We start from the raw sequence: 16,939 nt of genomic DNA, 5'->3' as shown, positions 1-16,939 counted from the left end.
TAATTGAATGAATGGATGAATAACTCAATGTGTGCCATTAATAGTGGTAGATGTGCAATTCCTTTGCACTGCCAGAGCTGCAGTTCATTCACTCCCATCCCTACCAGTTCAAATGGCCTAGATGTCGGCAAGTGACACTCAATTCATAGAATAAAGATAAATAGACATCACATATTGTACATCTATCATCATCAATGGTACTGAACGTGTTATTTTGTTCCATGCAATTACATTGCCTAGCAAAAGAGATGCTAATTAAAAAAAACTTTTGGAATGACCTTAGCCCAGTTAATGTAGCAGTTTGTTCAATGTTTAGGTCCTTAAAGTGAGACGACAGTTAAATGATCCAATTATTTATTTTGTTGATTACAAAAGTGCAATCTGAAACTACCCGTTTTTGCTATATAATAATACACTTTGATATATATAATCTTTATAAAGAAACAAAAGTGGATCATTCCGAAAGGCAGCAAATGCGAAGCTAAGCTTTGGCTAGGTGGTTCCCTGTACAGAAATTAAGAAACTCTTGGTCAATCTATACAAACATTGGAATTTAATCGATCAAAGAGCCAGTTCCCTCTAAATAATATATCTAAAAAATATCGACTGTTCTGTATCAAAATCTATCTGGGAATGGCCAGCAGAGAATTTGGAATGTTTTGATACAATACATTGAGGAAATGTTACATTTTCTTCGAGAATTGAATGCATTTAAGGCACGTTTTAGTGCCATTAATAGTGATAGAATTGGATTCATTTTGATGTTTCTCACCGTAAATATTAAGCAATAAAAATTCCCTAACTGTGATCTTCCTGATGAACTTTTTGTAAAAGTGTCAACAATAAGGCTTGAGCGCTGAAAGTGGGTCCACGTTGTTTGAGATGATCCAAAGCTTTAGCTGGATTTCTTAATGTTGGCCACATTCTGCCCTTTTGACAGGTTCAACGCCACCGTTGCCTGAGAATAAAAATGCAGCAAATGATTGGATACTTGATGTTAGGGATGACCAATATAGCCTAAAAAATGTACAGCGATATTTCGACAAAAAAAAAAAAGTAAAAACATTTTTTTATAGTAAGGAAATAAAAACAATGGAAAATAGTGTCTTAATTTCATCATTGGATTAGGAGCTATTTCATTACACACAATATTTAAGCCTCTCTTGTGTTTTACAAAATTACACTGAAATGTAAATAGCGCAAATATAATGCAATGACTTGAAATGACACAACTTGGTGGAAAAAAACCTTACCAAGTAGTACTAAACCTCGGGGCACAGGTGAAGCCGTATTAAATATTCATGAACATTAAAATAAAAAAATGAATCTTTTTTTTAGATTGAACAGTGTATATTGACTTTTCATCAATTGATCTTTTTTTTCCTCATAAGTATTTTCTGATACTGACTGGGATCCATGTGACCCTCAACAGAAATTTTTCAAGCTCTGAGCAAATCTTTGATTTTCTGATTGATATTTAATTCAATTAACAATCTCTATTCATTTTTAATTTTTCAATTTCTTATGATTGTATTTTAGTTCTTTTTACTACTTGGATTGATTTATTTGTATTATTTTTCATTCTCATTCATCAAATTGTTGTTTTCTTTGTAAATTTAATTTGAACTTTTTTCATAATTTTTTTTCTATGGTCATCTGTACTCATCAAAACTGTTACAGGCACGTGTATGTCTGTACAGATGTTTCCTGAATGTCTTATGTCATCATATTACAATATCTGAAAATTCATATCACCACTAAGGATACACAGCTAATATCGGCGATGGTGACACAGTCTTAATGACAAACGAGTTTCAAATTGCTATATTTTTTTTCTTCATCTTCAGGTCGTTTCTCACAACCGAGCATGTCAAATTTTTGTTGATGGCCTTATGCTTTGATGCATTGGTCCTCGTGGTTGTTCAAAGTTCAGAATGTGGCTCTGTGACCAACATCAAAACAGCAAAATGAACATTGCTATAACCCAATTGAGTCAGTCACGAGGCTGAACTTGTTTTCAACTCTACAGTGGGAAAAGGCCACTTTGCTTTCTCACATTTAGTATGGTCAGCATCAAAATTGACACTGAAAATATTATAGATTTGTTAAAAAAAAATGTATTTTCTGACCTCTTCAAGGGGTTCTCCTTAGATATCATTATTTTTGACAAATAAAAAAATATATTCCTCGATTTGCACTGGAATGAACAAGAAGGGACCGGGGGGGGGATGTCTCCAAATAATCAGTAAGTTGTCACAAGAGCCCTAAAACTAAAATAAAGTATGTTGTACCAAAAACCAGAAGCAAAGTTCGGGTGTGCGTTATACAGTCGTACTTCTAAGTACGAAATTAATTAGTTCCTGAACTTCTTTTGTAACTTGAAAATTTCGTAAGTAGAAGTGCACTTTATATGTAAATTCTCTAATTCGTTCTTTCGTCTTACTTCTTAAAATCATATTTTATATTCCCTTTTCTTTTATAGTAAGGTAATGTAGTTACTTTAATAATTGAATAATCAGGAAAGTAATTTATTTACTTTTTCAAAGAAGTTTGAAATTTGAAAGAAAAAAAGATGTAATAATTAACAATAGGCAGATTCTATTTTTAATTATATTTTTCAAATTAATTTGATTTTTTTTTTTTTTTAAACCGTGCCAACAATTTAGGTAAGCAAACGCCACATCTTACCTGTTCCAGGACGGTCCCCGCCGCCTGGTCGATGGCTGTGCCCACACCCCCATAGCGGCCTGAGTATCGGATGAAGACCCACGTAAGGATGGCCATCATGACCAGGCCCAGGATGCAGTCGCACACCAGCGCAAAGGTGGTCAGTCCCACAAAGAGGAGGATTCCCGACAAAATGTAGAGAAGGCACACCAGCACAAAAAGCACGGCCGGAGTTCGGAAGGCGCTAAACAAATTCTTGGACTTTCAAAGAAAAAGAAAAACAAAAAAAAACACTCAGATAGATTTGAAAACAGAATCTGTCAGATCTTCTCCACCCGCTGGCGTACCTCATTGTGCTTGATGAATGACTCCCACATCTCTTCCAGCTCTTTCTCCAGTTGAATTTGGTAGCGGTCACAGAACTCCTGGCCGCCCATCTTTTTAGTGGAGGAGAAACTGTAGAGAGCCTCCTTGAAGTAAAACTGATGCTTCTCTTCCAGCGACTCGGGTGACACATAAGGAAGGTCTCCTCCACACATCTGCCAGATTTTGGTGGAATCAAATTTGTCCGCTCAGTTACATGTCAAAAATAGTTTATCGAGGTAAAATTAAAAAAAAAAAAAAACGTCTAGAAATCTTTGATTTGGCTGAAACCCAAAAGAGTATCATTCTAATTCCACAAAAGACTAAAAACATGAAATGCTTGACTTAAAAGAAGAAAATGTCATTGATTATGGACAATTTGAACTAATTCACAGAATAAATTCACCAGAGGAAGACCAAACCGGCCAAAATTTCCCAAATTTAAGAGGAAGCAACCTAAAATCAAAAGAAATGATTCTAAAACAACAGGAAATCAGGCCAAAACGTCCCATAAAAATCAACAGAAAGTGGCAGAAAATGTGGGCCGGACCATTTTAGATATATTTAGATATTTTTGTTATAAATGGATTGAAATAACTGGATCAAAAGCATGAATATTTTTTTATGGATCTAAAAAAAGTGTTTGAGATTTTTTTCCTAGTAAAGGAAAATCTCTTTTAATCAATATGTTCTATATTAAAAAGGAAAACAAAACATATTTTTTATATATATTTAGATCTTACAAAATTATTTTTGAAGTAAAAACACAAAGAGAAAATGGATTGAAAAATTTCAATTATTGCTTAAAAAGGGGGAAAATCAGGAAACGTAATCTACATCTATAATCTTCATTTTAATTTGATCCTAAAACAGAAAGTCGGTACTCATGATTTACTTTCCCGGGACACACAAAATGATGCGTTTGGCCAGATTTGGCCCCCGGGCCGCCACTTTGACACCTGTGCTCCATTGCGTTAAAAATGTACTTTTTTTTCATAAGAGAAATAAGTATTATTAAGGCCGACTAAACCACCAGTCTTTTGTTTTGAAACTAATCCTATCATTTCCGGGTTGGTCTAAGGAAGTAGGCATACACAGCACCGGTAAGTCTTATCAATACGCCTCCTCAGAATAAGCGCAATTTGGATTGCAATTTGGATTGCAATTTGGATTGCAATTTGGATTGCAATTTGGATTGCAATTTGGATTGCAATTTGGATTGCAATTTGGATTGCAATTTGGATTGCAATTTGGATTGCAATTTGGATTGCAATTTGGATTGCAATTTGGATTGCAATTTGGATTGCAATTTGGATTGCAATTTGGATTGCAATTTGGATTGCAATTTGGATTGCAATTTGGATTGCAATTTGGATTGCAATTTGGATTGCAATTTGGATTGCAATTTGGATTGCAATTTGGATTGCAATTTGGATTGCAATTTGGATTGCAATTTGGATTGCAATTTGGATTGCAATTTGGATTGCAATTTGGATTGCAATTTGGATTGCAATTTGGATTGCAATTTGGATTGCAATTTGGATTGCAATTTGGATTGCAATTTGGATTGCAATTTGGATTGCAATTTGGATTGCAATTTGGATTGCAATTTGGATTGCAATTTGGATTGCAATTTGGATTGCAATTTGGATTGCAATTTGGATTGCAATTTGGATTGCAATTTGGATTGCAATTTGGATTGCAATTTGGATTGCAATTTGGATTGCAATTTGGATTGCAATTTGGATTGCAATTTGGATTGCAATTTGGATTGCAATTTGGATTGCAATTTGGATTAATTTTTTAAGAAATCCAGACACTCCCAGAACTTTTTTGCTTCTTATTCGATGAAATATACCATATTGACGGCCTCTCCAAAAGGACTGATATTTGCACATTGCAGAACATGCATGTTGGAATTATTGACTGTAATACACACGCAGGACCCACACACAAAGATAAACCTATTTTCATTATTCTTTACTTTTTCAATAGCTTACAAAAACACAATATTTCAATTAATGTAAAAACATGGTAATAATAGTTTTGATTGAAATTGTCCTAAGCGTATTTGTTTTTGGATTTTATATTGATTTTGCATGGATCGCATTCAGTCCGGAAATACCCCGGGAATGAGGTTGATGAAGGTTGGCAGCTCTGAAAACATGCTCATTCTGCCTATGAAGACTGGGAACGTACCGTTTCTAAAAATGCACCATAAACGTCCCCTTACGACAATTTATAACACTGAAACTAAGCGAAGACATCAACAACCTTCTTAATGTCCCAAATTCAACAGAAAGTGAACCCAAAACATGGGTTGCGAACCCCAAAAATATGAATCTAAATGTGAACTCATTCATTCTTGATGTTCATCTAATGCCATCAATGGCAGTAAAACATGCTCATTCTGCGTCAATAAAAAGCAAGGAACCTACCTTCTCCATGTTCTTGTAATACTGATCTTTACTCCCGGCAACGGCTGCTAAGTTATTGGCCTCTGCTGTAGCCTGGCGAGAAGAGGGGGGACGTTGAAAACAGATCGCGCGTGATCGCCAATACTTTTGTTTTCGTGAGGGTCTCACCATGAGCATACTCTTGGGCTCAGGAAGGTCCTCTCCCTGGTAAATTTTGATGTAAGCCTGACAAGAAAAAATGTAAAGGGTTAATGCATGAATTAACCCTTCCGTTGTATTGGGGAAGACATACCTTAAAGTACTCGAGCAAGCCTCTGCAGGTGACTTTGTTTCCATTGATCTCCTTCTCGGCCAGGCTGTCAGGATGCAGCAGGGTAGGGATCAAGACCATCAGCTGCTCTTTGAACGCGGGTGCCACCGCTGATAACAACAACAAGAGCACTTTAGATATTATAGGAAAAATAATGAAGTATTAAAGTAGTAATGAGTATTTGAATAGTGTTTCTTCAGAGTTCAGTGTACAGTCTCAAAACAATTCTCCAACTAGTTGGTTTGCAATTGAGGTCCAAGTGTATCAAAATTAAATCTGATAATGAGATTTAAAAAATGATTTTTCATGTGCAAATATATATTGGTATAAATTTAAAATTGTACTTCTTTAATAGTTATTATAATCTGGATGTTTTATCTTTAACAATTATTTCCTTTGATTGCTTTAAGGTTTTATTTACAGTTATACCTTGAAATACAAGTTCCAATATGTTGCGGGACCGAGCTCATATGTTGTTTTACCCGTAGAAATGGACTAAATACAAATTAATTTGTTCCCACCCTCTGAAATATAACACTAAAAAACAGGATATTGGAGTGCAAAAACATTTTTATTTGTTCTAATTCGCTATCTACTAAAAGAGTAACTAATAACTATCTAGTTGTTATAATGTTGAATACAAAAAAAGACATTATTCAGTACAATGTGGTGTGCGGGATGGGGAGAGAGACTTTTTGCAAAGCAACGCCCTCAAAACATAACATTTAAAAAAAAAAAAAGAATTTGGATTACGATACAGACACACAAAAATTAATTTAATTTAACTTTACACTAATGTTATTTCTAATTTATTATTATTTTTTTAATCTTTCTTCTAGGCTGTTTTTTCCTAGGCTCTTTTCCTTTCAGTCTGAGTTTTTAAAAGAAACCTACTGAGGGTTGTTTGCCTCTGACTTCCCTTCAAAATATTCCCAGAAATGATGCACACAAATGTGATCACAATAGTATAACGCACGGTCACTTGCCAACTTGTCCGGGAAGTATTCTTCTGGTATTGGCGAGCAAGCTTCGACACATGTACACCACTCTCATATTTTTAAATTATTTTGTATTAACATCCATTATCATCATACGCCTTTTCTTTGCACAACTGTTCATTCCACCTGCTTGTTTTGGACCCATTGATGTTCCCTTTATTCCGCACTGACAAACAGGGAAAAAAAAAAAAAACAACGCACCGCCCAGTACTCATAGATATCTTCATACAAAGGAGGATGTATAATCATAGCCTCTACTTGCGAATGCCTCTAGGTACGAATGTTTCAGGTTGTGATATTTTTTTATATGCAAATGAGTGAAATGCATTTCCTTATCCGTTATTAAGCTATTAAAAACTACAAATGCAATGTGGCACATATTTTCACACACAAACATACACACAAAGAGCACACGTAAAAGTCAAAAATGTATTACAAAGTGGACGGCTTTCAGCCCTGGTAGAACGGACTCTTGCCGCCATCTGGTAGACAAAAATCCCTTCAAATTATTCCGAAAATGATGCACACAAATGTCCTCACAATAAGATAACGCACGACCACTTGCCAACGAAAAGTAGTCTTGAATGAGCGAGCGCGGGAGCTAACAGGCTAAGGAAGGAAAAACAGAAATGCAACAGCTCAGCCTACCCACGTATTGATAGTGGGTAATGAAGTTTTATTCTGAGAAAGGGTGCCATTGGCTATCGGTGTTGTATGCACGAGTATACTTCATTACCCAAAAAGCCCTCTTTTTGCCCGCTCATGCGCGTTGTGCGTTTTCTGGTCCATGCGCAGGAGAAACTTGTGCGAAGAAACCATTTAGTGCTCGTAGATATCTGATATATACGAAAGAGATGCGGCAAAAAAGACAGTGCGCCACAATGAAAAACAGCCTCTCATGTCATGGCCACCTGGCTTTTTCGCATCTCGAAAATTTTCTCGTATGTTGAACTAATTATTTGCTAAAAAATTTCCTTATATTTCGAGCATCTTGTAGGTAGAGCTGTTCGTATGTAAAGGTACCACTGTATATATTTTTTTCAGCGAGAGAGAAGCCCAACCAAACCCAAAGTTATGATTGACATTTTAAGCCAAACCCATTTCAGGTTGGGTCCGGTCGAGCTTGGGCTCAAGATCTCATCTCTAGTCGGAAACTTGTGTGTGGTAAATATGCAAAAAGAAATCAGGAAGGGGGCAAATACTTTTTCAAGGCACTGTATAAATTGAGACATTGAGATTCAATGATTTAATTTGGGAGCTATTGTTTGGCAATGGAAAATTCTTACCATTAAGTTGTCCCTGAAAGGAAGGACTGGTCGCAACTTTCAAGCCAGGGTGTGGCAGCAGGAAGCAGGAAATGTTGGTGAAGCATGAGTGGATGTGCTCTCTGACCGTTTGCAGCTCCTCGTGCTGGGCTTCCTTCACCTTTGCCAACAAAGAACAAAAGTTCAATTCCCAAAGGAACCACGCAGAGCTCATTCCGTTACCTGTAACCGTTTCTCCAGAAATTCATTGCCTCCTGTAAGTCCGTAGCTATACTCGTAGGGAAAGCTCCAATCGCGGATGAGGAACAACAAGGACTGTACGGAACAAAAATAAATCATTTCAAATGATACAACTTGGGTGCTAGCCGACTTACCTGGAAGGGTTTCAGGAAGATCTCATCCAAAGCCAAGCGGCCATATTCGGTGAACAGCTGTGAATGGAAAGACAAGATTTAAAATCATGCTGAAAAATGCAACCTAATCACACTGAATGCAAACCTGTAACTGCTGCAAGTCATCTTCTTGGATGTTCTGAGACAAATTGTAGATCTGCACAATATAAACAAGAATGACAAATGCTACCTGATCTTGGGCAGAAATGGCTCAAGATAAATAATTAACTAAACATTTGATGCGTGATCACCTGAATGGAGCTAGTCATAGTGCTGAGGGCAAAAATGGTTGCGCAATCTTTGACTGTGGACTGGTCATCAAATGCTCCTTGAGTGTCCATAAGCACTACCGCCACCTACAGCACCACATGCAACATCACAGTGCAAAATGATGGCATTTAAATAGAGGCATTAGTATAACATTGGTATAATGTAACAGTGATATTATACTGTGATCCTTCAGCACTTGGCGGCATAAACATTCGTGGTTTTTTAAATTACATATGAAAAAATGTTCATAAGAATGTTTGTTATAATGCCTGCTGAGGGGACTTTTTCACTGGGAAAGGGCAGTGTTTCGCTGGGATTAGTGTACAAAACACACTTGAAATTTGCTTCAGTTTTTTAGTAGAAAATTTTGCACATTATACTCGAATAAATATGGTTTATTAAAATGTAAGTACTCTAAATACTGTACTAATAGTGAAAAAAGTTGCTTGGCAATTGATAAAAATGCAAAAAACAGGTTAATAGGAGTCTTTGAAGGGGAGCCCTCTTTCAGCGAGTTACAGCTTCGCGTTCGGGATGAAACAGTTTGTGAAGGCTTTCATGATCCAAGCTTAGGCAAGACTTGCGTCTCGGCTGTTTGCTTTATTCGCCGCATCATTCTTCTTCTGGATACGCACCTAGCCTCTAAGAAGATGCGCTGCCCTGACTTCTGGCATTTTCGCCGCCATTTTTCATCTCCTGCCTTGCGCTTGTTGCGGGTTTCCGTGAGCATTTTGACATTTATAGGAAGTTTTTTCAATACTTAAGATAAAAACGCGATGTGCTGAAGCCATGAATGTTGAAGCTGCAAAGTAGGGGAAAGATCACAGTAATTTTGGGCCTAATGTGGTTATGAAGTTAAGTAGATTATAGTGGAAAAGTTTTTGTTAATCTAAGTGAAACTATATCAATCAACGGCATGTTAAACGCTTTTTTTTTTTAACTTGGGATAGAGGCAAAATAAAACATTAAAATGGCGCCCTGCATTGAAGCACCTCAGTTCCGTCACTCTTTTGGATGGGGAAGACCTCACTCCAGATCTGGATGCCGGTGGTCTCAGGCTCTGAGCCACCTCGCCAAGAAAACCCAGTCAGCGGCTCGTCGTCGCTGCCCAGCCAGTTTTCGTCGCCCTGTAGGGAAGCAGTAATACGAGTTATTGCTGTACAATGCAATGATAAATATTCCAGAACAGTAAGAACTAGTGAGTCGAACCAGAGTCACCTGATTTTTTTGTATCGGTCTAAACCATAGGTGTCAAACTTATTCCGGAAAAGGTGCATGTTTTCATTCCAACCCACCAAGATGACACCTCTTCACCAGTCTGTTCTCTTACAACTGTAATCAGTCGATTGGCATCAGGTGCTGCTTCTTCCAGCAGACCTCCTCATTGGCCTAACTGTCTAGGCTGTTTCAGTAGGGAAGAAAAACTGAACCCTCTTGGCCCTTTCTGGAAACAGTTTGACACCTGTGGTCTAAACCAAGTCCCAATTCGATACCTGGGAAATGTATTAAGGGGAAAATTTGGAAAAAACAAACTATCGAACATTAAAGTCATATAGTTGGGCACTATATATTAGTTCTCTTAAACCTACCTAAAAAAAATTGTCCAACCTGATCAATTGAGCTTTTGATTGTGATTTTTAATTTTAAGTTCTCTCTGCCACAATGAAACCATAGAAACGCCTGTTAGAGTTAGAATTCAATGCCAGCCTTTGCAATTGAAATTGATTCAATGTCTATAGCTCTCAATGGCAGTGAAAGAGGTTTCTAAATGACAAAATAATTCAGAGGTATATTTCAAGAAATACATATACAGTACATTTCAAACTTGGCAGAATAAAACTAAAGTGAAGAAAATCACAAACAATTAAAGCTCCACTTATCACATTTTTTATCTTGGTTTACGAGAAAAATTCATATGTAATTTGTTTGCCACTATATTTTGGGCCACACAACTGACATAAAAAATGTTTCTAATAACCTCTTCAATCTTGGATCACTGTTTAATTTGGGGGAAAACAGGACAATTTGATTGAGATTTCAGGATACAGGAGGTTATTCTCAGAGAACTAAACAGGTACCTAACTCATCAGTATGACCGACACCGTCATTTGCTCAAGAACACCAGAATTTGCAAGTCCACAACTGGTGCCCTGTATTTTTAACACAGGAGAGCAGGGTCACCCTGAGAACCTGTGATAAACATGAAAGAGTAGTGGTGAAGACAAGGAGTACTTTGTGTTGCCTGCATTGTGGGTCAAGGTATTTGGTGGTGGGTCAGTAATGGTCTGGGGAGGCATATCCATGAAGGGACCCACAGACCTTTACTGGCTAGGAAATGCTTCTCTGACTGCCATGAGGTTTTGAGATGAAATCCTTGAGCCCAATGTCAGACCGTATTCTGGTGCAGATCTGCAGGGCACTGTGCGTGCGTGCATGCGAGCAAATGTGTGTGAGTGTGAGCGAGACCGGATGAAATGCCCTACCCTGAGAATATGCTGTCGCATATTTTTCCTCTTTACCACGGGAAAGTGGTGGTTAAGCAAGTTGCTCCACAGAAACAATGCAAATCAGCCGCACCCCACCCTGTTAAGACGAATACTATTTTCTTTAATGTGAATTTGTTCACAAGCTCATTTTTTGTTGCACAATTGATTTGCAAAATAATGTTTTCACTAATAACCATGCTTGATTTCAAATCGGTTGGTTAAATTTTGGGGAGGAAAAAAAAACAACGATTTAGTATTATTTCCAAAGTATCGGATCAGTACATGGTGTCAGCAGATACACAAAATCAGGTGACTCAGACTCGACTTCTGTGCCTCTGCATTTCTTCATTTCCTACTTCATTCATTCGCGGATGTCTAGAAACAATACTTGTATACAAAAAAAGCATCTAAAGTGTGTTTTGGCTAACCAATAAATATTATTAAAAAGCATCAATGATTGGCTCCTTCTCTGGAATATGGAATGCATTTCTCTTGTATTCTTTAATCCTTCTAGCAACTGGAATAGAATTTTAGTTAAACCTACTCGTCAAGGCCTGTCATCACTTTGTATATCGCGCATCCCTTTGTTGTTCCCGCTTAAAGATTGTCTCCGCCTATCTTAAATAAAAGTCTCGCGGCCCGCTCTCAGATGTGTATTTGGCAGAGCACAGCTACCAGATCGACGTGTGCTCTGTCCGCTCGCCCCCTACCCCTTCGAATGGGCGGGGGGGCAAACAAGAGACAAAGAAGCGAGAAATGAATCTGAAAAAGCGAATCCTTGACTTGAACAAGTCAAGAAAGTCACTTGGTGTCATTTCAAAGCAGCTGCAGGTCCCAAGAGCACCAGTGCAAACAGTTGTTTGTAGCTATCACCTGCTGCTGAGAGAAAATTGGTCAGGAGGGAGAAGATTCAACCGAAAATTACCAAAAAGCTGATCTGCCAAGAATTAGAAGCTGCTGGAAAACATCGGTCAGTGTCCACAGTCAAGCGTGTTTTGCATCTCCATGGACTGGGGCTGCCGTGCAAGAAGGAAGCCCTTGCTCAAAAAGCGGCATCTTAAGGCATCTTAAGACGGAATAAAAATCGAGCTGTTTGGCCACAATGCCCAGCAATATGTTTGGAGGAGAAAAGGTGAGATCTCTAACCCCAAGTACACCATATGCCTACCTAAAGTCAGCCCGAAGATTGGGTCTTGGGCGCAGTTGGGTGTTCCAACACGACAATGACCACAAACACACATCAAAAGTGGTAACGGAATCGCTAAATCAGGCTAGAATTAAGGTTTTCGAATGGCCTTCCCAAAGTCTTGACCTAAACCCCATTGAGAACTTGTGAGCAATGCTGAAGAAACAAGTCCATGTCAGAAAGCCATCAAATTTAACTGAACTGCACCAATTCTGTCAAGAGGAGTGGTCAAAGATTCAACCAGTAGCTCACCAGAAGCTTGTGGATGGCTACCAAATGCACCAAATTGAAGTGAACATGGCCAAGTGACATGTTACCAAATATTAGCGCTGCTGTATGTATATTTTTGACCCAGCAGATTTGATCACTTTTTTTCCGTTCACCCATAATAAATTCATCAGAGAAAAATCAGATTTGTAGAAATAACTGGAAATTCAAGAGAGCCAAGACATTGTTCTTCACAAGTGTATGTAAACCTTTGACCACAACTGTATATCCCCCTTCTTAGCGAATATAATCTACTTTATTTTACAAAACTCTCAGCTCTCTCCAAATCGCCTTTGGCAAGTTTATAGGGGAGGGTAAAATTTTAAAAAGATTGCTCCAGAGACCAGGTACATCTCGGACCTCTCCAACACAATAGTGTACTTCACGTCAATTTATTTTTTATTATTCGCAGCACACAGATCCTCATAAAACTGAGCGGACCGAGTACCAGTGTGAGCGACATCATCATTGCTTGCTATGGGCACACCTGTATCACACCTGCCATAAGCAGGTGCAAGTCAATGTTCCCCATAATTTTTCATGTCAAACATGCTGTAAAACACGAAAAATATAAGAGTGGACAGAGCTACTGCCACTGGCTGCCGCGTAAACAGCGCCATCATGGGGAAAGGGGTAAAAAAATATATAATAATAAAAATAATAATAATAATAATAACAGAGGGGACGAGAGTAGTGCGCAATTGCGCACATCTTAGAGGGAACATTAATGTAGTGTAGCCGCGAAAGTCACAGTAGATCACAGTAAAGGTGTATCAGTTTGTTTGTTTTTTTCACCACCAAGCATATTACTTAAGTACTAAACACTAGTGTTCCCAGCTCTCTTTTTACATTTATGTCCAAACTGTCTTCTATTGTATCACTGACCTTTCTGTACATGTAGCGCAGCATGAAGTCAAGAAGGAAGCTCTTGCCCTTCCTGAAGGCGCCAGCCACCGAAAGAACCACGGCGTGCTTGTCTCGCACAGCCGGTGACAGCAGAACACGCTCCAGTGCCTTCTCGTCCAACGTGAACGAGTGATCCTCCTTGCACACCGTCACAATCTGAACTGGGCCTGGTGTTTTCTCCATTGTTGGTCCTTAATGGAAAATGAAAAGATTAATCTTCCAAAACTTGAAAAATTTGAATTCAACCAAGGTGTCTGCACTGTTAATTGTTACTACTGCTCATATAAAGCACAAATTCTCATTTCATCCATCATACTAACGTCATATTTGGACTATAGAGCGCACTGGACTATTAGCCGCACCGCCCAGATTTCACAAAATGTAAGAAAAAAAATCCATACATATACGCCGCCTCACCTGACTAAAAGCCGCAGGTCAATATCTTAATTTACGATTTTTACAAAGAGAAATGTACACAGAAATATCTGTTTTATACACATCTGGTCACAAAAGTCATTCATATGCAATACTCACTGGTTTTCTCAAAAGCAGTCCAAACCTAAAAAAAACCCACTACATTTAACTCATTGGCAGCCATTAACATTGATAAAGAACCAATTCATTTGAAGTAAGATTGAAGTAAGAGTGTGGAAGCTTGTGACTTATTGGTGGTGAACTTTCGGCTTAAACCCTCGGGGCCGCTCAGAACACTTTTCCATCACCAAGTCTACAGCTTGTTAATTGCTGTCACCTTTTCAACCCAACCTCTGGCAAAAGGCAGACTACACCCTAGGCCAGAGATGGGCAAACTTTTCGGCCCGGGAGCCACATTGCAATTTAGAGTCTCCAAACAGCCATGCAGTTTTTGGAATGTATAAACCGGAGTACCCGGAGAAAACCCAGGTAGGCCCAGGGAGAACATGCAAACTCCAAACAGAGGGCCCACCTGGATTTGAACCGAGCCAACTGTTAACCACTCATCTGCCGGGGCGCCCGGTGATCATTTTATTTTAATCAGGAAAAAAAAACACTACCACAAGAAACAACTCATTCCTTGTGATAGCCACATGGTACGAACAAATAAGAGGAGAAAAAAAGAGTACAGTAGTTGCATTTGGTGTGGAAATTACAGTATCTTCTTTCTCACTTGGTGGGGAAATTACAGTATTTTCTCACTTGGTGTTAGACTCAATTAAAAAAGGAGGACATCAAGAAGCTTCAAGACCAAATTATGTCTGCATTTTACGCTTACAATGTGGTGCTGTGTGCCAATTTGTAAATGTTCACGGGCGTCACACTTTCTGGCTTCCAGCTAATCAGTGCTCTGCTGGTTGGACAGCTTTCAACAAGCTCCTTTGTTGTCAATTCTTCTGTGGAGGAACACGTCCACTCCCACCATCAGCAACACAACCGGCACTTTTCTTTTCATTGGGAAAACCATCTTCCATGTTCAATACAATCATGCTATGTACTTTCAGCTCTATGTACTAAACTCTTTTCCTACTCTTTTAAGTTAGTCGAGCAACCTTAATCACATCAAATTATTTGAGTCAATAATTACCAAATGTTTTTGAAATGAGTCCAATAATCTACATTATATTAATCATACAATTACTGTGGTATTACTTAGTGCAGGATTTCTCAACCAGTGTGCCGTGAGCAATGCTCAGGTGTGCCGCGGAAAATTCCAAGAAGTCATACATGGTAATAATCCAAAAGAGAAATCTCAATATTAAGAGATTAAAATTGAACTATTGAACATTGAAATATGAATTCATAGATTGTACTATAACAAGATCCAAAGCGTAATATTCTGAGATTAAAGTCATTTTGTTGCTCAATAAAACCTTTGCTTTTTATTTTTTTAATTAAAAAAAATCTAAAACATTTTCAATTAAAAAAAATACATTTTTTTATAAAAAAAAATACATATTTATTTTTAAAAAATACAAATGATTCTCCAGTATTCCCTCGAATTTTGCTGATAAGTAGACCCAACTTGGCCGCAATAATCGAAAAACCAAAATAGGATCACCCCATTTATTTCTACCATACATGTTTTGGTGTCTCTACAAAAAATATACAATTATCAATAAATGTATTTATTAAAATGTATATGCATATGGAAAGACTGTACTGTATTAATATCTAAATATAATCTATATGTAATAAATGAGTAAAAAATACTGTCAAGTACTGTACTCACAATGAAAATGCGTGGCTTGTTTTAAATCCCAGCCAAAACAATTAGAGACCTGAACAGTATGATAAAGGTGATGAAAATGAAGAGTTTTGACCACTGTTGCTTTTTGTGTACAAATTTGCTTTTGTACAAAGAAGGACATGACACCGTCAAGACAATTGCTTAATTCAATGACCCTGACTATATTGTCATCAATCTCACCAGGGTAAGAACCACTGACTTAGACGCTATTATTTGGGTGGACGAAGCTACTAATGCTCATGGAGATGAGTTTGACGAGTTTATCACAAGAAGACATCCAATCAATTTGAATGGAATTATATCGATATTTTTTTCATCAAATATTATATTTCAACATCAATACTTTAGACAACTATAGTACCGACAAGTATGAAAACCTGTAAGAAATGACCCCGAATAAGACAAAAACGGTAGACATTATTTCAGAATAGCTATATTAAGGTGAAAAGTCGCAATGCTGGCCTAAATTGAGGACGAGGAATGTACTTGTAGAAAAAAAAACTTGTCCATCTGCTTAAAATATGAAGGCATCAAAGGGTGTGGTTCACAGACGTAGCATGCCAACATACGCATGTACTGTTTTGATGCTATGTGGAAAATACAAAAATTGCGCGAATCATGACGTTCAACAAAGACATTCAATACACAAAAACGATGTGTTATTATATGTACTTTGTGGTATTTTCCGGGACTTTCCGTCAATAAAACACTAAATGTGCCTTCAGATCCGTAGTGAAAAACACAGTTGACGTCTGAAGTTGTGTTGATGTTTACGATTTCTCACAGTAAACAGTCGAAGAAAAGTAAGCAAACATTATTCGTCGACTGTAAATCCTTAAACGATTTTTGCAAAACTCGTGGCAGTTCATTTGACCAGGAAACTTTACCTTAGCAGTGATTTTCCCCCAAGTTGACAAATCTATAAAACGTCTTGAAGGTCTCCAAAGTGCTTCAAAGCGAACTTGTTAAAGCAGAGGTCGCAAAAAATGTAACTTTTTTCTCCGACTCTGGCATGAACGCAACCATGTCAACTTGACAACTTATTCCAAGCGCTAATCTTACTCACTTCCGGGTATGCTCGTAGCCAACCTTCTGGGAAACGAAGTTTTTGACGCGCTAGTGCGCGCTTCATTCAACCTGTGTAAAAACTACAACGTCCATCATGCCACTCTTTCAGGCGTTTCCATG

At 37.9% G+C, this 16,939-nt stretch overlaps 1 protein-coding gene across 2 annotated transcripts; it reads right to left on the bottom strand.

Moving 5' to 3' along the window:
- Positions 1-337: 337 nt before the first annotated feature.
- Positions 338-16,829, bottom strand: atl3 (atlastin 3). 2 transcript variants are annotated; one of them, XM_077733433.1, is made up of 14 exons: positions 16,639-16,829; positions 13,507-13,718; positions 9,675-9,809; positions 8,664-8,768; positions 8,519-8,569; positions 8,395-8,451; positions 8,243-8,335; positions 8,042-8,180; positions 5,740-5,867; positions 5,616-5,672; positions 5,469-5,540; positions 3,015-3,206; positions 2,689-2,928; positions 338-958 (listed from the first exon to the last, which is right to left on the bottom strand). In XM_077733433.1, exons 2-14 carry the CDS (start codon positions 13,708-13,710, stop codon positions 896-898), a joined length of 1,536 nt encoding a protein of 511 aa, XP_077589559.1. In that variant the 5' UTR covers positions 13,711-13,718; positions 16,639-16,829; the 3' UTR covers positions 338-895. The 2 variants fall into 2 exon arrangements, with proteins under 2 accessions (XP_077589559.1, XP_077589560.1); XM_077733434.1 differs by lacking the exon at positions 16,639-16,829 and adding an exon at positions 15,734-16,190.
- Between the last annotated feature and the right edge of the window lie 110 nt (positions 16,830-16,939).

Source organism: Stigmatopora nigra, chromosome 14 (assembly GCF_051989575.1).
Source record: "Stigmatopora nigra isolate UIUO_SnigA chromosome 14, RoL_Snig_1.1, whole genome shotgun sequence".
In the NCBI taxonomy this organism is placed as follows: Eukaryota; Metazoa; Chordata; class Actinopteri; order Syngnathiformes; family Syngnathidae; genus Stigmatopora; species Stigmatopora nigra.
The sequence above is the reverse complement of the archived record's forward strand: the minus strand, read 5'-3'. Positions and strand labels throughout refer to the sequence as shown.

What these genes read in the sequence shown, in the direction of transcription:
- atl3 (XM_077733433.1), bottom strand. Translation starts at nt 13,710, where the DNA reads ATGGAGAAAACACCAGGCCCAGTTCAGATTGTGACGGTGTGCAAGGAG. An exon ending in ATGACTTGCAGCAGTTACAG is followed by an intron (nt 8,452 to 8,518) that starts GTTTGCATTCAG and finishes TTCCATTCACAG; the next exon opens with CTGTTCACCGAATATGGCCG. An exon ending in CATTCATCAAGCACAATGAG is followed by an intron (nt 2,929 to 3,014) that starts GTACGCCAGCGG and finishes TTTCTTTGAAAG; the next exon opens with TCCAAGAATTTGTTTAGCGC.